General features: G+C 39.2%; 1 protein-coding gene across 1 annotated transcript; it reads right to left on the reverse strand.

Moving 5' to 3' along the window:
* Positions 1-4,053: 4,053 nt before the first annotated feature.
* LOC121864613 (EEF1A lysine methyltransferase 2-like) lies at positions 4,054-22,003 on the reverse strand. The gene is made up of 5 exons (XM_042363703.1): positions 21,584-22,003; positions 19,483-19,666; positions 11,229-11,333; positions 8,320-8,548; positions 4,054-4,889 (listed from the first exon to the last, which is right to left on the reverse strand). The coding sequence occupies exons 1-5, from the start codon at positions 21,634-21,636 to the stop codon at positions 4,789-4,791; spliced, it is 672 nt and encodes a 223-aa protein (XP_042219637.1). The 5' UTR covers positions 21,637-22,003; the 3' UTR covers positions 4,054-4,788.
* Positions 22,004-22,276: the final 273 nt, after the last annotated feature.

The following is a 22,276-nucleotide window of genomic DNA, read 5'->3' on the forward strand; positions in this document are numbered from 1 at the left end:
CACTCAGCTCGTTACACACAACACTCAGTTAGTCAGACAAAACTCAGTTAGTCACAGACAACACTCAGTTAGTCACAGGCAACACTCAGCTAGTCACAAACAACACTCAGTTAGTCACTGACAACACTCAGCTCGTTACACACAACACTCAGTTAGTCAGACAAAACTCAGTTAGTCACAGACAACACTGTTAGTCACAGACAACACTCAGTTAGTCACAGACAACACTCAGTTAGTCACAGACAACACTCAGTTAGTCACAGACAACACTCAGTTAGTCACAGACAACACTCAGTTAGTCACAGACAACACTCAGTTAGTCACAGACAACACTCAGTTAGTCACAGACAACACTCAGTTAGTCACAGACAACACTGTTAGTCACAGACAACACTCAGTTAGTCAGACAAATGCTCAGCTAGTCACAGACAACACTGTTAGTCACAGACAACACTGTTAGTCACAGACAACACTCAGTTAGTCACAGACAACACTGTTAGTCACAGACAACACTGTTAGTCACAGACAACACTCAGTTAGTCACAGACAACACTCAGTTAGTCACAGACAACACTCAGTTAGTCACAGACAACACTCAGTTAGTCACAGACAACACTCGGTTAGTCAGACAACACTCAGCTAGTCACAGACAACACTCAGGTAGTTGAAGTGGATTTCTCCCCTACAAACGCCGTTTATCGCTGAGTAGCCGACCCCACCAATTCCCCAGTGTATGCCTGTGGTCGAGGTCAACCAGCGCCGCCATACATCACGGAGCGGGGGTCAACTACTCAACTACTAAGCCACGCCTACTCCGGCTATTTAAGACCTGACCTCGTGGTGACCTGTCTCTTTCTACCTACACCAACCAGCCAGCAATACACCTCCTCCTCCTCTTCCACTGCCTGGCGGCCCTCGCTCCTCCGCCTGCCTGGCGGTCCTCTCTCCCGCCGGCGAGCATGGCGACCCACAAGCTGTCCTTCCCTGAGCGTCCTCACCAACCAGCTCCACTTCCTGCCCCAAGCACCACGTCCTACCGACCCCAGCACACCCGTCCTGCCTCAGACGCCGACCCCGGCCCAGCAGTAACCCCTGCCGCCCCTGATGCGGTCTCTGTTCCTGAGTGCGGACCCACACACCCCTCTTTTCTCCCTCAGGTACTCCCTGCTAATGTCCTGCACCCTGCTGCTGTGGTGGACCCAGCTGCTGTCACGAGCCCTCATCCACTTCTGCTGACGCAGCCCCTGCTCTTGACCCAGGCCCACACACCCCAGCAGGCGCATCTGACGACTCTGTACCTGCCGTGAGGGAAGCACAACATTCATCGCCTCCACACACCCTTTTTCTCCCTCTCTTCTCCCACAGATAGTGTGTATCTAGACAGTTGTATCCAGCGACAGGCTCATCCACGCCATCGCCGTTGTCTCACATGAGGCACGCACCGCCCATTCTGCCTCACATGTGCTAAGCAACCCTGCAGACAACAAGTCTCCTACACCCCCTGGAGGGAAGGGGGAGTATTGTAGTGGATTTCTCCCCTACAAACACCGTTTGTTGCTGAGTAGCCGACCCCACCAATTCCCTAGTGTATGCCTCGTGGTCGAGGTCAACCAGCGCCGCCATACATCACGGAGCGGGGCTCAACTACTAAGCCACGCCTACCCCCCGCTATTTAAGACCTGACCTCGTGGTGACCTGTCTCTTTCTACCTACACCAACCAGCCAGCAACACACCTCCTCCTCCGCCGCTGCCTGGCGGTCCTCTCTCCCGCCGGCAAGCATGGCGACCCACAAGCTGCCCTTCCCTGAGCGTCCTCATCAACCGGCTCTCTCTACATCACGCTTGTAACCATGCTGCCTTCCCAACACCAAGCTGCATTGTACATCCAATACAACATGTATAGAGAGAGCACATTGTGAGTTTCCTTTCTCCATTCCATCCTGAGTGTGAACCAAACATCTTGAACCCCACATAGTCATAGACAACACTCAGTTTGTCACAGACAAATTTTCAGCTAGTCACAGACATATGCTCAGCTAGTTCCAGACAAATGCTCGCTAGTCACAGACATAAGCACAGCTAGTCACCAACGTTAATCCAAAACAACAATGTAAAGGAGTGCCAAAATGATTTTATGCCCTTGAGGCTTTTGCTTGTTGCAATTACTTATAGGAGCCAGTTGATGGGATATAAAAAAAATGAAAAACATTCTTTCAAATTCCTTTATTTCCTATTGAAGCTCATGACAATTAAAATAATAACAATATTAATGTAAAATTCTTAAAATAATAACTATAACAAACACTAACAATAAAATTAAAGCAATTTCTTGACTGGGAACACTAAAACAATAATATCACATATGGCTGAAAATATTTTCGGCATTAATCTCAATAAATTGCTAATTTCTTTATACTACAGTTTACCCTTCCATTTCTTACCTCAACCCACACTACTGTCATAAAATTTTTGTTGTTTAACATACAAGTACTGGCTGTTAAAAGCAGAATGTATTCCATCGCTTGTCAATTCTCTTTGAGTTTTATATAATACAAGATAAAATTTGAGCTACATTTCCCAAGCAAGTAGTTACAGTATTACCTCCTCTCAATAACGAAATATGCTATACAGGTACTGTATACAAAACTACTCCTCAGATTCCAGTATTACCTCTTTATACCAAACAAATTTGCTATACTGTACTGTACAGCTCCTCCCCGACTTACGACCACTCGCACTTATGACCTGCCTCAGTCGTACCAAAATTTTGTCAAATTGTGTATTTTCGAGTCCCAACGTCAGTACACAGAAAATTTTCGTTTGTAATTCACTTTAAAATGGCTGGCAAGCTTAAAAGTGAGAGTTTTGTGGTGCTGAGAAGAAAAAGAGACACCCATTTTAGATTTTCTATGTATTATTTAAGCATTTTCGACTTACGACCTGGATTTGGGTCCCTAACCTCATCGTAAGTCGGGGAGGAGCTGTATATAGAACCCTCTACTAAACCCCTCCTCAAATACTGCATTCAAATAAAATACAGTACAGTACTGTAATAATGATGAAATAAAAATAATAATTATAAAACAGTAATATTGCCGTTAGCCGGAATTCAAACAATAGTGATTGTAATCCTCCCAGGAAAAGCAGAAGACAAGCACATATTGCATCATCCATGTCACTCACACACACACCTGGTGCAGTCCATCTGTCGTCATTATTTTGAAGTCAAATTACAAAATATATGTCATGTTTGTTTCTATTATTTAATATTTTATATTATTAATACAGTAATGAAGCATACAGTGGTCCCTTGGTTAACGAGATTTCGGTTAACAAGTTACCTTCCCTTAGATTCTTAACTTCGGTTAACGAGCAATCCCTCGATTAACGAGTTTCTTACTAGCCGACCTCCACATGTTTTAGCTTGCATTTGGCGGTCCACCAGCTGTAGTATTAGTCCGCCAATACAGTAATCGGTTCTAGGGCTTAAATTCCTTACCCTTTTAGTAAATATCAAGAAGTTTATACTATTCAATAATTTTAAAAGTTTAATATTAAACTTTTTAGTCATTTTAACAATTATTGAACATAATTGAAGGTAATGCAACTAGTTTGTGGCACGCCATCCAGCCTGCCAACACAGCATACAGGAGACAGTCTTTTTGTCTTTTCAGTGGAGGTAACATCTTGCTTGAGACTCTCTTCAACTAAATGCTTTTTTCTGTGTTTACAAGCAAATTATTGGTCATTTTGAAGTTTATTTTACATATTGACAATATATAATGCAGTGCAGTGTTGATTTAAAGAAAATAATCTTGAATTACACCAAGAGAACTAAAATTTTATGGGTGAAATGGTGCCATGGGGTGACTTCTCTTCCACCCCAATGCCTTCTCTTCTCCCTTCTCCTCCACCCCCATTCTAATTCCCATCATCATCCAGGAGCCTTCTACATACACACCTCAAAGTAAGTGTAACCTTTCTACCTTTTTTGTTGAATTTAGGCAATTTTCAGTGAGCTGGAACCAATTACCCAAAACCCCATTGAAACAATGGTTTCGGTTAACGAGCAACCTTCTAGAACGGATTGAGCTCGTTAACCGAGAGACCACTGTACACCATAAGAGGCTGATTACACAAGAATATAATAAATAAATAAAAACAAACATGAGTGCAGCAACAAAAAGTCCCACCACCACATCAGCTCAGGAAAGAAATTACCTCTTTTTTTTCTTTTTTTTTTTGCCAGTTAATAGCTTATAGCCATTCAGGCGATTGGTATATCCAATGTTACTACAGGAGGAAACCGGAGACTGGGAAACCTATATGTAAGGATTGGTAGGGTCACACCGGATAGCACCCTTCTCATGTGTGTCTGGGCCGAGGATCAAACCCTTGACATATTGGTGAGAGTTACAAGCATTACTACTGTATCACCAACACCCCTGACATTTATTGCACATTAAAATACAAAGTCTGGACAATTGGAAAGTCGGACCCCCTTTTTCCCAAAATTGTCTGGACTTTGAAGGATATATATACTATATCTGGACTAAAAATACCTAACTTATTCATATATACTATACTGAGCAAAGTTCAGTACTGGATGAATTTTTGGAATTCATTTTATATGGAAAACCTCCCTATAATGGACTGGCTGCTCACTAATTATTTCAGCATTAAAAGGTAATACTATACTCAACACATAACAGTACTGCTTTGATATAACTTCCCTACAAATCCAGGTGTTGCATCTGCAAACTCTATCTCTTCTACGGGAATCACATTTATTTGGACACCTTCCTGAAGACGATACAGGTTACTTGAGTACCAACTTTACCTCCAAACTTAAATGTTGGAGTGGGGATGATGTGCTCTTTACTGAAGTCTGAAAGAAATACAAAATACATTAACATAATGATCATCATATTGAAGTAGTCTTCAGTACAGTACCGTGCTGAGAGCCAAGTGCTATACAATGTCTTCCAGATTATATGTACAGTATCTTCGTAATGTGTCTCACCCTGTGATTAAGCTATATACAGCCTCTTCCATTTCCAACTGGTACAATCTGCATTGTCAATGTACCCTCTCTGTGTGGTGTGAACCCTGGGAGTAACGACTCTTGAATCCGAAGCATTCACAAGCGAGGGAGAGAGGGAGCCCGGGGAGGACTGGAGCCGGTGTGTGAGTGGGTGGCGGGGTAATGCGGAGGTTGAGGAGGGTCAGAGTGTAGGGGGGCTAGAGGGCTGGGAGAGAGTTATGCAGTTACCTGTGCAAGATATATTAATCAAGGGTATAAATACATAAGACAAAACACAAAGTATGAGTAGAATGTGTTACCACACATTAGGGTGATATTCCCAGCTTGTGTTACAGGTCTGAACTATTTATGCATATTTACCGTCCAGAATTTACGAGATTATTGGCTACTGTGATAACACCACCCCCCCCCCCACACACACACACACACATCCATCCATCGGTCATGCTGTATTCCTCTATGTCCTTCTCTGTTCCTGCTGAAACCTAAGCTACTGTCACTTACTCAAGGGGTGACAGGGGGTTGGGCTGGGGCCTCTAAATATGGTGTCCATTTATGACGGGGTTGCATTTATGACCCAATGAATAGTGGATGCTTTGTAATCTAATTACATAACCATCATCATAGTAATAATTTAATGAACAATAAAAATATACTCAGGAAGTTGTCAAACACAATTATTTTAAATATCAATACAGTACCATGAAAGTAATACATAAGTGAGCAGAAGTTCCACCTGCATTTCGTGTTTTTATTTTTATTTTTTATTTCATTACAGATTACTATCTACAGTTATGTTGTCTACTGGACGGTGAGGTGAGGTGATGTCAGGAGAAGGAGGTAGAGTGGGTGTCAGCGCCTGGCACAGTTTAGGGCACAGGTGCACTGTTTTAGTAAGCAATCCTCATTACGTGAAGGCAGATACTTTATAATTTCTGGTGTTTGTTTATGTTGGGAAACGTCAATAGCACGTTGTATTATGTGGACATAAAATACCACTTGTTAACTTTTGGTAATACCCGAGGCATGACGATGTGTGCCGTTGTATGGGGAGAAACGTTCTTTATAAAAGTTTGTTGTGTGTTAGAATATAATATTATATCATGTGATAGATTAAATGATATGAGGGTATTGATAAAAGATTATGTAACAGCATCATGGAAGTCATATACTGTACATGTACTGTATATTAAAACGGTAAAGAGGTGAAGAAAAAAATCTGCTATGGACATTGTCTCAGATTTTGAGGCATTATACTAAATGTGATTAGGTGGGTATAATGACATAGGGTAGATTCCAAATGTTATGGCTAAGCCCACCAGGCAACCTCACTCAAACTACACTTACATCCCACTCATAATAAAACCTAGAACTATCCGCATTATTTTCAAATGTCTCTTATGCCTCGTATTTATTGAGTAGTTTTTGCATGATCTCACTAAAAAAGGGCCAATGATATTTACTTAATGTGTGTGTGTATATGTTGGGCTCAAAGACCGAATTTGCTCACTGAGTATAAAAAATGACCAAAACATGTTCTGGACACAATATTACTGTATTACCAGAAAGCGAAATTCAAGTTGTGGGCTCCTCCAAAACAGTCACAGCGTGTTATGAAAGGTCTTAACATGCCAGGACACGAAATATTTATCGTATCCTTTTGTGAGTGACAAGTTTATGTCTACAATGCAATGTGGCAATAGTTATGTTACCAGAACACGATGAAGGGGTTAGGTTAGGTTAGTTTAGATCACCATATAAATTGCTGACCAACACTTCAGCCATAGGGGAGGGTGTGGTCCCAATGCCATGTGAAGAGGATTGGCCCCTCCAATTCTACCATATTTTAGGTAGATGCATAGATTTCCAAAGACCAATTATTCCTTTACAAATGTCTTTTCATACGTGCTTATACAGATTATTTTATGGATGTTCTATAATCATTATGTGAATTTAAATGTTTCCCTGTAACTGAGTGCATGTGAAAGCCACTCAATAAATAAAAGGCACAAGAGACCGTAAAGAACATCAGAAATAATGTGGATAGTTTTAGGCTTTATCATGAGTGTGGTTTCTGGTGGTGGTGATCACTGCGGGAACAGTCACATTTTAGCTCAGAGCCGTCATGAGTCATTAATACAGCTATCGAACTCTTTAGCAGTTTTTAAAGTAACACATAACTAATGTTACATTGTCTTGAAGTTGAGTTTAGAAATAACACATGGAATCTACCTCAGTATAATTATACCCATCCTACTCATAATTACAATAATGCCATAAATTCTGAGACGATGTCCTTAGTCTGGCCAGCTGTATTGCTGCCATTTTCTCCATTTTACAAATTTAACCATATTTGACAATTGGGTCACTCCTGTCTTCAAACTTGCCGGCTTGGTGAATCTGTATGCAGCCAGACTGAAGCAACTTGGCACAGATGTAGCAGGGCACATACATCACACAAAGCTCATCTCTTATCAATTTCTCAATCACTCTACAACTTTCATAACCTGATCTAGCAGCTGCAGACCCCTGTATTTCCCAGTCAAGTGCATCACCTTTACCCTTGTAGTCTAAGTAGTCATGGTTACACTTTTCCTCCAGTCATCTAAAACAGTAAATTCCATCATGATTGCATAACACTTGACATTATTAGGGACCTGCCACGCTTTGCTATAAACAGATGAAATGTACCGGGAACTTTCCCCCCACACACTCATCATTCTCTCACTTTATGTAACTTGACAAAACCTATGACCCTTCAGGCTTTTACGCCCTTAATGTCCGAGTCATAAAGGCAAGTATGAACTTTGCATACTTCCCAGATGGGCGCTGTAAACTCTTCTGCGCTTCACCTTGCACAGGATGTAAGGGGGTGCCCAATAAACTAGCCCCCTCGGGGGCAAATCTGAATCTGATGATTGCATAAGTCAATTCAGTCACCAATGACACGCCTATATCACCTGATGCGTTCAGTACTGCATTTCTGCAACTATCCCAGAGCTTCCAGCCACCTTTTCATTTGCTTTTAAGTCTTGGGATGCTCCTGTCCCATCCATACTCCTCATTCAGTAACTCAACATAGTTGAGTATTTTCTCCAGGCATCCTTTATTTCTTCTTTTTCAACAACATTACTCACCAACAACTTCCTTGTTTCTACCCACTATTTGCATGGCTATTCTGAAAACCTCCTGCATTTCTTTAACATATCCACAAATTCTTAAAAGAAATGGAAATACTGTACTGTACCAACCTATACAGTAGTACTGCACTTACATTCACTAAAATGTTCAATCAATTCATGATGAACCCAGTTGCAAGATGTTATGATAAACAGACCATTTTCCTTTGTGATCCTGTGTACAGCCTTGATATAAGATAACCTCTTGCTCTTAGGGTCCTCCGGACAGAGAGAGACTGCATCATAAGTTCCCTTATCATGGGTCACATCAAACTCACTGGTCTTTATTTTTTCTTTGTCTTCATCATTTATCAAGTCAACTTGCTGAAGAAAAATGTAAAAAAGGTACAATTTTAGCATAATAATCACTAAAATCATCTAGTACTGTACAATTAATCATCAATATTATTCTACTCTTCTTACTGTAATTATTCTGAACTTCGCAGTACACCAAGCCCTTTATATTCGCGGGGTTAGGTTCTCAAAATGGCCGCGAATCGCCAAATCCGCAAATAATCTTTGGTGTGTGTGTGTGTGTGTGTGTGTGTGTGTGTAGACACACACACAAAACACATACACCTAACTAATAATGGGAAAATCTTCTCACAAATAATCAGAAACAAATGTGTTGAAAATGTTGAGTCTTCCCTCAAGTCCACTCCGTGTGTTGTTATTAATAACAACATACACACATACGTATATATATACAATACAGGTAGGGGAAATTACGGTCTCTAGAATCTAGATCGAATGGCTCCCTGTCCCGGTTGCAAAAATGCCAGCAACTTTAAAAATACCCTTAGACATTCTTGGGAACATCCAAGGTGTTATCTGCAAATATTCGAGGTCCGTGAAAAAAAGATCCGCAAATATGAAGGGCATGCTGTACTGTACTTAATGCCATGGTCACCGTTGCACTATAGACTACAATATTAACACTCACACATTCATATTACGTTCCATCATCCAAAAAACATCTCGTTTACATGAGTTATCTGTGGACACATTCTCTCCAAATACTGTCAGAGAGAAAAAAATTTGCTTGTTAATTCTTCAGGTAGGACTTACTCAAAACTCTGTATGTGTAGCATTAAGATATATACCAACTTATAAATGGGGATTTCAAGATCATGTGAGTTTATGTTGAACACCTTAATTGTTTGTAATTATTGTGTAAAGTGTACATATCTGAGATCCAATAGTATCAACCGGAAATGTTTCATTACTTTGAAATGAGACTGAATTACATTTAAGTAATCTGTAAATATCAGAGAATGTGAAAAATTGAGGAAGCTTGAAAAGTAATTAATCACTTGAAATTTTGTTTGAAAAGTGCAGAAATTCTGTGAGAGCTCAGATGAAGATAAGATTATAAAAAACAGACTTAAACAACGAAGGTTGACACTGTTACTTGTCATGGAACGATGTGTATCTGAGACAGATAAAATGTCTGAAATCTTGACTGTGTAACCTCTATTTGATATACACTGAGAAACAGAGTGAAAATATCACTTTCCTCTGTGTCTCCCTTGTGTATACCTGGTAGGTAAACCTGAGTCCAACATTGCTCCTCAAATTTGCACAAGACATTTATGTTATAAACATTTATATGTTAGTGTGTCATTTCATAACTGACTATGAATGTTTGTTTATGAATTTCCTCTGTGTCTCTCTTGTGTATACCAAGCACTGGGTGCAGATTGATACCGGCTGTGAATTGGTAGCCCAAGGTGTAGACAGGATGTCTGAAGTAAGGATGAATTTGTAAAGAAGGATTAAGATCAGGGAGGGTGTCACCCAAGTGGACCTGTGTGTGAGCTGTTGAACCCAGACGCTTGGCTTTACTGAATGTTTACCACAACGAATGGATGTTGCTACACTGACACCTGTAAAAGCCATTTTGTGGCTTTTACTTGACCTTTACTTGGTATTAGCCAAGTAAAATGTTAGAAGTGGCATCCCCATATTGAAGGGGTTACTGGAGATAGTTTACTAACTGCTTGTGTAAGGGGGTCTCTCTGTGTTGGATAAAATTGTCTAGTATTAGCCAAATAGTGTAAATATTTGAGGTGGCTTTCCCATAGCTTTTTTTTTTATTTTTTTTTGGTGTTAGCATGTACAGTTGCTAAAACAGCTATCTGAGCAGGTGGGGGTCGATATGCTCCGATATTTTACATGTGACAAGTGACAGCCCTCATATACCAAAATTTATTGCCCATGGTCACATATTGTTTCCTACAAAGTATGCACAGATATTTGTTTTAGCTACTGTACGTACAGTATGTGTAAACTGGCGGTTATCAGCCTAACTACTGTAATGTGAGAATCAAGAAAACACACTAAACTACAGTACGTATTCACCATAGCAATACCTTTGGAGACTACAGTACTGTACCCACTATAAAAGTGGATTTTTCCCTGTCTAGTACTTCAAAGAAGTGTAAATAGTGGCACGTTAAGGAGTGGTAAATGCTAATTCCTCTCCCCCCACCCAACCACACTTCCCTGCCAGAATGAAGGGTGAAGATGGTAAATACCGTAATAACCAAACATACTGTACAAGGACTAAGTGTTTAACCCTTTCAGTCTTGGTCTTATTAAGTACTGTTATTAAGTACTGTAATTCAAGATGATAACTTAGTGAAGCCAATCACCCTAAAATGGTCTTTCAGAATAGAAGCTTTGGGAACCTTGTTTAAAACAATATGTGTTTTATTCAGTAAACTGCACACTAGTTCAGATGACATTTAGAATAAGTTATTGTAAAACAGACAGTAAGGACAAAATATTATAAAATTACAGTGTGTTGCATTTGTAGAGTTAAACAAATTACTGTTTTGTAGACAGGAAATGCTGGGGTACAAAGTGACTGTTTACTATAGGACAGAAGAGTGTGTGAAACACAAAAGTGAAAAGTTGCAAGAATAAATCACAAAATCATTAAGAGTTTAGTTATGTTTATTTATGAATTTGCTTTCTAGTTTGACAACATAAACTCACTAACCTCATATTTGATGTTAACTTTCTTCTCAGCCGCAATAGTCCTTGCCAACTCTATTGCTTCTTGTGAGTAATCAATCCCAGTGAGGTTTGTGAAGCCTTCTGCATTCTGAAAAGTAAAGTAGTAAATACTGTACTGCATTATTATTTATCAAGATCACTTGAAAATTAACACCACCTTATTTCACCTGATGATTACACACCCTATGTTACATGATGGTGTTAAGTCAGGTTAGCATTAGGGTGTTTAGCCAGCAGGTGAAATAATGTGGGGGTGCTAATCTTCATGTGATTTTTTATCCTAAGCTGGAAAAATTTATTCCTCTGCTTAGTAAAAGTCAGCAATAGTTTCAATTAAGTTTGTAACATGGATTAAAATGTTTACAGTAATACTTATGTCAAAATTATCTAAGTCAACCTACAAAGTAAAGTGCCAGTTTAACTTAAATTTTTTTTTATAATTACTGTCTTCATAATTCTCTAGAATGCAGTAATCATTCCATATACGTAGTGGAATAAAGCGTGTTGGTCAATTCCACAAAAGAGAAGATTCCGCTAAATTGAATAGTTAATCTTTGGCAATGAAGTGGATATGTTCATGAAATCCACTGTCATTATTCTGTATTTTGCATTAACACAACATAAAATACTGTACAATACTGCACATTTTATGTACAAAAAATAGCTCTGGGTGATGACGAGAGTAAACCAAACAGTTCACCCAGCCAGCTAACTCAAACGTGCGTGGTTGCATCACTGTGCTGTGTGTATGCCATGATGTCACATCAGGCCCCGGGGGAGGGAGTGTGGTGTTGGCTGGGCTGGTGACATAGTTACAGCAGCCCACTGCCTCCACACAAATTCTCACTTCCATCCAAGCTCTTCATTTTTATTTTATAGTTTTATACAGTACTGTACAGTAAACCCTCCAGTTTGGCAAATTCGAAGTTGGCGGTCAAAGTGCAAAGTACCCGGCCCTCTATTTTGGCGACCAAACCCTCACTTTTGGCGAGAGTTTAAATTTAAATGCATTCACAACTAATAATTGTACAATAATAAGTGCAAGATAAATCTCGCTTAATACTACTGGTGAGTATTTACTGTGCGCAAAGCGCCAGTCAGCTGTTCAGGCAGCCATTTTGACTGCGTCAATCCACATTCCCGCTGTTTGTTTGAGTGACCTTGGCTTTTGTGTAAAAAAATTTTTATTCGCTCTCACTTGGAGCGGTGTTCTCGTGCGGATTAATGGCCTCAAAAGTACCTGGGGGTATTGGAGGGGATGATAGTGGTGGTGAAAGACTGTCTGAGCACCCAGACAGTTCAAATGATGGGGTAAAAACAAAGATGAAAAATTCTCGTGAGTATCGAGTTGGGAAGAAAGTAAAAAAGTACTCATTTGAGGATAAGAGAAAGACTGTGGATATGACTGAGCTTATCAAAGGACTTTTATTTTGAAGGCTTTGATCTAGTGGTGGCAGAGGCAGTGGTGGAGGCGATGGACGTTAACCTTCCTTCCCCAGCCTCAGATACCAGCTTAGTGTACAACCACTAAAAAATTATTCGGTACCCTTACGGCGTGATACAATATGACACGGGTGCCAAATAATTTTTTAGTGGGTTTACATTAAGCACCTCGACTTATAATTTTAAGGTTGGTTTTCTATGTTTATGTTGATTAACTAATTATTCATTCTCTTTCAGCAATAAAATATAGGCTATATGCGGGCAAAAGAGGAAAAAAATTAGACTGGCTGGCTCCTCGGTACCAATTAGGCTTTTTCCCATTGGATTAAGCTTTCTGGTTTGGCGATTCTGAGTTTGCCAAGGGTTTTTTGGTACCAATTAGTCGCCAAACTGGAGGGTTTACTGTACTGTACTACAGTATTATATTTTCTTTATTTCTAAGTCACATTAAAGTATTGAAATTATTTTTCCACAACTTTTATAGTCTCATTACCTGTAATACTGGCAGCGTGCATCACCATCTCACAGCTTCCACGAATTTCCTAAACTAACACCTCTTTTTCAATTAACAAGAACTTCCCTCACCTATACAAATTTGGGTCCCAGCAAATCCAAAATGCATGTTCCTGGGAGTCACCTAGTCATCTTAGAGAGATGGGCAGAGACGTATTCTTGCTCAATGATCATAACAACCCCCCATCCCCCTCCCCCCACATGTGTCTTTTGTTCCTCACCCCTTGTGGTGAGCCCTGACTGTCCTCCTTAAACCTTATGCCCCGGGCAACTTAAGACTCGCAGACCTCCCACGTGGGCATATTTTGGCAAAAAATAAAAAAACAAAAATAAATAAGATAAATACATAAACCCACAGTTAAAAACTGGTATTTCAGGCATAAAATTAGTGCAGTCACTCCGAACACACTGTTGTGGCTAACATGCACATGGTCCCCTACGTCCATGACCTCGCTGACGGGGTGGGGGAGTGAGCGCCATTTTCTGTATCACTGCCCTCACTGCTGGCTGCCTCAACAAAGTCAACATCATCGAGGACCGTTTCTTTCCCATCACTGTCTTCGTCACCCGATGCTATATCAATGCCACTCAAATCAAGCAACTCTTGATGAATAGCACTAATGTCAAGGGTGTGGAGGGGAGAGGTGGGTCAAGGACGTGCATCCATCATGATCGCTCCCACCATTTAGTTCATTTGTTTGAAATCACAGCTGGGGGTGGTGGTGGTGGTGTGCTTAGTGAAGTGTTACTTTTAACATCGTTGGTGGTATTGTTGCCAAGTTAGACTCGTCACTGTACTCGCATCCCCCGAGCCCTCTTGCTACCAAGCCTAGCTGTAAGCTATGCTATAGTTATTTTTCAACTCATTATTTCGGGGAGATAAACTTAACTTTCTTCATATTTTTTTACTCAGTAACATGCACACACACATTCCTACAAACAGAATGTGCAAAAAAAGAAATAAATAAAAATAAAAGAAATAATTATCATAAGGTCAAAAACATAAAGGTAATAATCATTTCTTTGTGTGCGAGCAAAGGCAGTGTCACAGCTGGGCTAAGTTGCTCTGGCAATTTTTGAGTCCACGCAGCTGCATCTTATGCAAATGATGGTTGTGTTAAATTTTAATTTTAAATTTTCCTTTATGGTTTAGCTGCATATTGTCATCTAGATAGTATTTTAATAATGTTTTCATGTATTATGTAGTAAATTACTGTACTGTATACAGTATACTGTATGGATAATATTTTTCATTAGTGCAGTACCTGTAGGTGTTTTTGTTGTTCATGAACTGATTTCATGTTTTTGGGGTATAATACAGTAATATCTCCATTAGCCGGAATCCCTCAAACCCGGAACTCTCCAATAGCCGGAATTGAAATTTTCTCGGAAAATCGTTCCCAAAGTTTCCGTAACCCGGGGGATGCCTGTACAGTATTGCCAAACTAAGAGTACTGGGCTTGGATGCCCCTAAGACACTTAAGTCTCTGCTGACACTCTAACTCTCTGCTGGTGCACTGAAGTCATCTGTCTTAGCTAAGACCATATGCACAAAGCAATTTATGTGCACTAGAGTTTGGGATCTTGGAAATTTAACTTAAGTCCACTCAGGAGTTGCCTAAAGTGAGCAAACTGTCCCTGCGTTCACGAAAGCAACACTGATTTAAGCGTAGCTTGTGGTCTTTAATGAATTTTGATCATGTAATACATCAGCAAGGTGTTTTAAATGCAATCAACAAAGAAAAACTATTAAATATCTTTTTAATAAAATTTGTATGGCTGGTGCTTCATACCTCCACCAACTTCTTTTGTTTACCTCTTTATACACCTCTCTCTAAGTACAAAGAAAGAAGGTAAGAGAAATAATAATTAATGAAAGATTAATTGAAACTAGACAAAGAAATAATAAATATAATTACAAAATAAAGCAAAGAAATTTAATAAATAAATATGAAATAAAGGAATAAGCAAACCTCAGTTGTGATTTTGTCGATTCACAGCGAATATTGTGTGGCTGTAGCATTGTGGTGAAAGTGGTCTCCCAAGTGTAGTGCTGTAGTGCTATTGCATCATAGCATCCATTCTGCGATTGGCTGAAGGGACCAGAAAAATATTTGTACAGTCACGTCGCATCTTTAATTTAAGCGCATTCTACTTTACGTGCTTTGCTTAGGAAAAATAAATAAAATAAATGATGCAGTGAGTGTAGGAGTATATGGCTGGGGGGGGAGAATGGGATGGTACTTGTGCTTTTCTTGGCCTCAGCTCCCAAGTGTACTATTCAGGGGAGAGGGTTTGGGTTGTGTGCCTCTGCCGGCTGACTCTTAGCAACAGTTGCTCTTAAAGATGCCTCCATCGTCAATATTTATAAGAATAAGGGAGACCCGTCAGACTGTAGTAACTACCGCGGTATCTCGCTGCTGTCCATAGCTGGCAAGGTTATTGCCCCGAGTCCTCCTGAACATACTTCTTCCTGAGGAGGAAAACTTCCTCCCAGAACCTCAGTGTGGCTTTAGACCATCACATGGCACCGCTGACATAATCTTTGCTGCCCGCCAGATACAGGAAAAGTGCAGAGAACAGCGTCGTGACCTGTACATGGCTTTCATCGACCTAACCAAGGCCTTCGACTCGGTCAACAGGGAAGCCCACTGGTGGACCCTCAGCCATTTTGGCTTCCCCCAAAAATTAATTGTCATTGTGAGGCAACTCCACGATGGCATGAACGGCAGTGTCCTGCACAATGGCACCCAGTCTGAGTTCTTCCCCATCCAAACGGGGGTAAAACAAGGGTGTGTACAGGCACCAACTCTCTTTTCCATTTTCTTGGCTGCCTTCCTTACTCGTGCCAGCGCCACTTTAGCCGGCGGGGTGGACATCGAGTATCGGATAAAGGGTCTTTTCAACATAAGACGACTCCAGGCAAGAACAAAGGTGTCGGCAGCTTCCATTACTGAAATTCACTATGCAGACAACATCACCCTTGTTGCTTCCTCTGAACGCGACCTACAGGAGATCCTGAACACCTACGCAGATGCGTATGCACACTTCGGCCTTGAGGTGAATGTACATAAGACTCGGATTCTCTTTCAACCTGCCCCTGGTTCAGACACACCTCCACCATCCATCCATCTTAATGGTACTACCCTCTCTAATGTTACCTACTTTCGGTATCTCGGTTCCCACCAGTCCACCACCACGGACATCGATGAAGAAATTCAGCATCGGATCAGATGTGCATCTCAAGCCTTTGGCAGACTCCGAAACCGTGTCTTCAGCTGTAGAGAGCTGAAATTATCTACAAAGTTACACGTATATCGATCAGTGATCTTCCTCACCTTGCTATATGGCAGCAAGACATGGGTCACACACAGGAGGCGCCTCAAGGCACTTGAAAATTTTCACCAACGTAGTCTATGTTCCATCCTCCGACTTTGCTGGGAAGACAAGAGAAGAAATGCCAGTATTCTCGCTGACACCAACTGTAGAAGCATCGAGGCTACCATTATCCATGAACAACTACATTAGACTGGCCATGATACCTGCATGGATGACAGTAGACTGCCAAAGCAGCTACTTTATAGTCACCTAACGAATACTAAACTTTTCATTCTTATTTAGGATCATGAGAAGTTTCAAAAAATTTGTATACATGTAGAAATTATATTAATGAATTGGCAACTTAACTTCAATGAGGAACGAGGACTGCCACAGATTCTCAGATCAAATTTTCTTCATTATTTAAGCAAATGGAAGAACATTTGGAAACTTCTCATGATCTTAAATAACAATGAATAGTTTATTATCATAAAAATGTTACCCTTGGATTGTTTAATATTTATCCTGACAAGAATGCAGCCAAAAATAGATCCACCAATCACAATCACCTTTACATACAGCCTTACTTTACCAAGTATTGCCAGGTAAAATTGCCAGTAGTACGAGACTCAGGGTGAGGTCGCTGGATCTTTGGCTGACTGTACTTCATGGGTGATTTAAGGGATTTTCAAGGGCAATTTGGACTACAGTGGTCCCTCGGTTAACGAGCACAATCCATTCTAGAAGGTTGCTCGTTAACCGAAAAACTCGTTAACCGAAACCATTGTTCAATGGGTTTTGAGGTAATTGGTTCCAGCTCACCGAAAATTGCCTAAATTCAACAAAAAAGGTAGAAAAGTAAACTTACTTTGAGGTGTGTATGATGTAGAAGGCTCCTGAATGATGATGATGATGATGGGAATTAGAATGGGGGTGGAGGAGAAGAGAAGGCATTGGGGTGGAAGAGAAGTCACCCCATGGCGCCATTTCACCCATAAAATTTTAGTTCTCTTGGTGTAATTCAAGATTATGTTCTTTAAATCAACACTGCACTGCATTATATATTGTCAATATGTAAAATAAATTTCAAAATGACCAATAATTTGCTTGGAAACACAATAAAAGCATTTAGTTGAAGAGAGTCTCAAGAAAGATGTTACCTCCACTGAAAAGACACAAAGACTGACGCCTGTATGGTGTCTTGGCAGGCTGGATGGAATGTTCAATAAATGTTAAAATTACTAAAAAATTTAATATTAAACTTTTAAAATTATTGAATAGTATAAACTTCTTCATATTTACTAAAATGGTAAGGAATTTAAACCCTAGAACCGATTGCTGTATTGGCGGACTAATACTACAGCTGGTGGATCGCCAAATGCAAGTGAAAACATGTTCAGGTCAGCTCGTAAGAAACTCGTTAATCGAGGGATTGCTCGTTAACCGAAGTTAAGAATCTTATGGAAGGTAACTCGTTAACCGAAATCTGTAATGTATACACGTTTTTGGCTTTACGCTCCCCCTTTGGAATGTAACCCCCATGCAAGATGTGACATGACTGTAACATACACTCTGGTTGGTTGAAAGATGTCAGCTGACTTGGCAAAATATAATTTTAGCTACGACTGTCTTGGCTCTGACAATCGTAAGCTCAGTTTCAGCATGCGAACCAAAGTTTTCACTTAGCCCTCACTTAAGATCTTGTGTAAGTGAGCTTTCATGATAGATTTAAGTCAGAAGTTAGTGCATCCAGGCCCTGTATAGCTGTACAATATGTAATATAATAGAAAGAAGGCCCTGTACAGTACATAATATAATAGAAAAATTGCAAATCTTACCTACTATTATTAATAATAAATATTGCCCTTTTGGTGAATATAATTACAGCTCATCCCCGACTTATGATGGGGTTAGGGACCCAAATCCAGGTCGTAAGTCGAAAATGCTTAAATAATACATATAAAATCTAAAGTGGGTGTCTCTTTTTCTTCTCAGCACCACAAAACTCTCACTTTTAAGCTTGCCAACCATTTTAAAGTGAATTACAAACGAAAATTTTGTCTGTGTACTGATGTTGGGACTCGAAAATACGTAATTTGACAAAATTTTGGTACGACTGAGGCACGTCGTAAGTGCGGGTGGTCGTAAGTCGGGGAGGTCGTAAGTTGGGGAGGAGCTGTACCTTTTTTTTTTATTATTAACAAGAAAATAATTTTTCATCATTGTGAAGTATACTGTATTGAAAAATTTTGTAAGGTTGCTGCTGCTGTTACTTACTATTGAATACAAAATGGAATAGCATTATTATTAATGTCTACAAAACATTTGGATGACTACGATGACAACTCCTGGTAAACAAAGATGATGGCCGACGGCAGGCACCTGCTGCAGTCATTTTTTTAAGAGGAGAAAAACTAGGGAAAAAAATCTGATTAGTAAAAGGGCTAGGTATTCCTCCATCCAATTTGCTTAGTTCTTGAGCTAAGAAATAATTTTTCTTTTACAGTAATATCTCCGTTAGCCGGAATCCCACAAACCCGGAACTCTCTGATAGTCGTAATTTAAATTTTCTCTGAAAATCGTTTCCAAAGCTGGAATTTTCTGGAAAATTCCAGGTTTGGGAATGATTTTCAGAGGGGCACATTTTCTGGAAAATTCCAAGAAAATTTTTCCATTACCCAGAAAATTCAGGGGATGAGGGATTTTTTCCGGCTTTGAGAGTCGTCTCGTTACCCGGTAATCTCTCATTCCCAGAAGTGCTCTGTACCAATTGTTCCGGCTAACGGGGATATCACTGTATAGATATTTTCATTGGGTGGCTGGTTAACCTGAGCGACTGGCCTTAAATATTACCAAGTTTTCTATAATTTTTCTTTAATTTATTCCTTCTAACTTGACAATGCTGTATATTATTACCTACCCTATTACCCTCCCACACATACACACACACCATTTTTTCTTACCAAATATAAGAGAAAAGCACCATTTCCACAGCCCAAATCAACCACAGAAGACTGTACGTTCACCAAAGCTGACTCCAGCATCCAAGTTACAACTCGTTCAATACTTTCTTCACCAAACCAGACATCCCCAATGTCTCCATTACGCTTGTAATTCGACAACTCATGATTATAAGCAGAATCCCAACTGAAAATGTAAACATTCATTATTACTTATTACTGCAATTATGGAGAGGATGAGTAATTTAAAGTATTAATTGATTTTATTTGAAGTACAGGTAGTTCTGCTATAACGCGATAATTGTGTTCTTGTAAAATATCGTGTTATAGAAAATCGCGTAATAGAAATAACAGGGCTTATGGAGAAAATAGGGTTAGGTGCAGATTACTCGAAATCGAAAAAATTTAGTAGTTAGCCTAACACAAAGGATAGCACAGTCTAAATAAATGTTACATTCATATCTAATAATGAAATCATACAGTAAATGTAACACTTTACTTGATGGGGGAGAAGGGTGATTTTGAGGTTGATAAAATCGAGCTTCTCTTCAAGTGTTATATCCTTTCTTTTACGATCATCACCGGGAATTCTATCACCAGAACGCTTCTTGTTGACATTCTTCTTTACTATATTCACAGTTAATACAGTGGGGTATGCTATAACGAACGGATCCTACTACGAATATTCCTATAACGAACGGTTTTACCTATAAAATTGAGAATGCTATAACGAACGAAACTCCTACAACGAACATAATTTAATTTTTTTTCTAATTTATTGTTTTATTATTACAAATATTAATGATATTCTTTATTTCAGGGGTTTAGATGCATATTTATGCACTTTTTTACAATTTTTACAATTATATATTATATTTTTCAGTGTTAAGTGGTTGTATTTGGGGGCCTGGAACGGATTAATCCTATAACAAACGAATGCTATAACGAACAAGGTTCTAGAACCAATTAGATTTGTTATAGCATACCCCACTGTACCACAAAATTGGAGAAATAGTAAGCAAAAATCGCGTTATAGCAAACAAGCGTTCGCGTTATACAAATATCGTTCCTAATTCATAAATCGCGTTAGAGCAAATTCGCGTTATCAAAACACGCGTTATAGCAGAACTCACTGAACCTGTATATCACATGTACAGTTGGCATCATAAGATGCAAGAAAATTGGTGGCCGATGGAGACATCTGGCATCTCCTCAAGGTAGCATGTAATATCTTTTCATGAATAAATCAGAATGATTTATTCATGAAAAAATGCTACTGTACTTGTTACCTCAAGGAGATGTCAAATGTCCCTAACGCCCACAAATTTTCTCACTTCCTCTAACGCCAGACAATAAAACCCACACTTGAGATATCATAAACATAACATAACTGCGAGGTTAACACAAGAAGTCAGTAAACTTATTTCAACATCTACTTTCTGAAAAATCAAGTAGAATGACAACTACCATGTTATAATAACTGGTAAAAATTAATTGATGCCAGAATGGGAATTCTATTACTAAAATACTGTAGTTTATTCTTATGTTTTTTATTGTGATTTGAAAGACTCTAACCTTTATTTTTGGCATTAAAGACAATTTTTTTTTATATATGACCATATGCACGCGATCTATTAACTCAGATTAAAGTAAGTTTTCCAATTTTTTGTGACTTTCTGACACCAAATACTAGTCGAGAAATGATTAGCAGTCCGGTTTATTCATGTAGGACCATTATTTGACTTCATTCCGGCTATATTTGGCTACATTTGGGTAATTAGTCGGACCGGGAGTAATCATTCCAGTCCTGTTGCTGCTATGGCAGAAAATGCAACTGCAAATGGAAACTGGGGTGTCTGTTTCCCAAGACAATTTACCACAAACCCATACTGTTAACACATACTGCAGAAGCATATATGGACTCCTAGCCTAAGGTCGGGTTCTTACAAATCACAATAAAAAACATAAGAATAAGCTATTTTAGTGAGATAATTCATATTAACAATATTTATTCCGTAAAGTTGTCATACAGGTTTACAATTGGATAAGTATGTTTATAAACTATGTACAGTAGTTACACAGTGGAGCACATTAGACTACTTACTATTCTTTTGTTCCCAATTTGGAGGACGGAAGTTCTTCAGTTTCTTCAGTCATTATTACTGTGTGTAAACGTGTCTTTAGATTCCTTAATTGTAATTATTTATTGTTTTAAAAGAACAACACCAAGGAAACTATATTCCTTGATCAACACACAGTGAGTAGTTGCCAGTTAATAAATATAGAGGAATAATGGTAAAGGGATCACGATAAAAGCAGATGACAATAGTTACTAGTATTTTTCCATCAATTCCCGTTAAAGTATGATAGAATAGTTAGCTTTTCCATAAATATTCATGTGTTTTTTCAAATGATAGTTGTGAGGGTCAGTCAACATTTCAGCAGACTTTTAAGATATTAGCTTCACTTATATATAAAAGAATAACATTTTCCGTAAAATTTTAGTATTTTCAATAAACAAAATTACTCTTGGGGATCTGAGAATATAATGTATGGCTATATACTCTATGTAGTGTAGTTTTAATATTATAATGAATACAGTATTTTGGGGATCTGAAGGTGTGTTACTAGGGGGTGAATAGATACCAACTACTCTATTATGAAAATTAATTAACCTGTGATCATTGAAATACTTTAACTAACACCAATATATTGACTTCAAAATATAGAATTTTATATCAAAATACACATATGATGGATGAGAATAAAGATGGAAGAGACATGATTACTGTGGGTG

Source organism: Homarus americanus, unplaced genomic scaffold, assembly GCF_018991925.1.
Source record: "Homarus americanus isolate GMGI-L3 unplaced genomic scaffold, GMGI_Hamer_2.0 scaffold57965, whole genome shotgun sequence".
Classification (NCBI taxonomy): Eukaryota; Metazoa; Arthropoda; class Malacostraca; order Decapoda; family Nephropidae; genus Homarus; species Homarus americanus.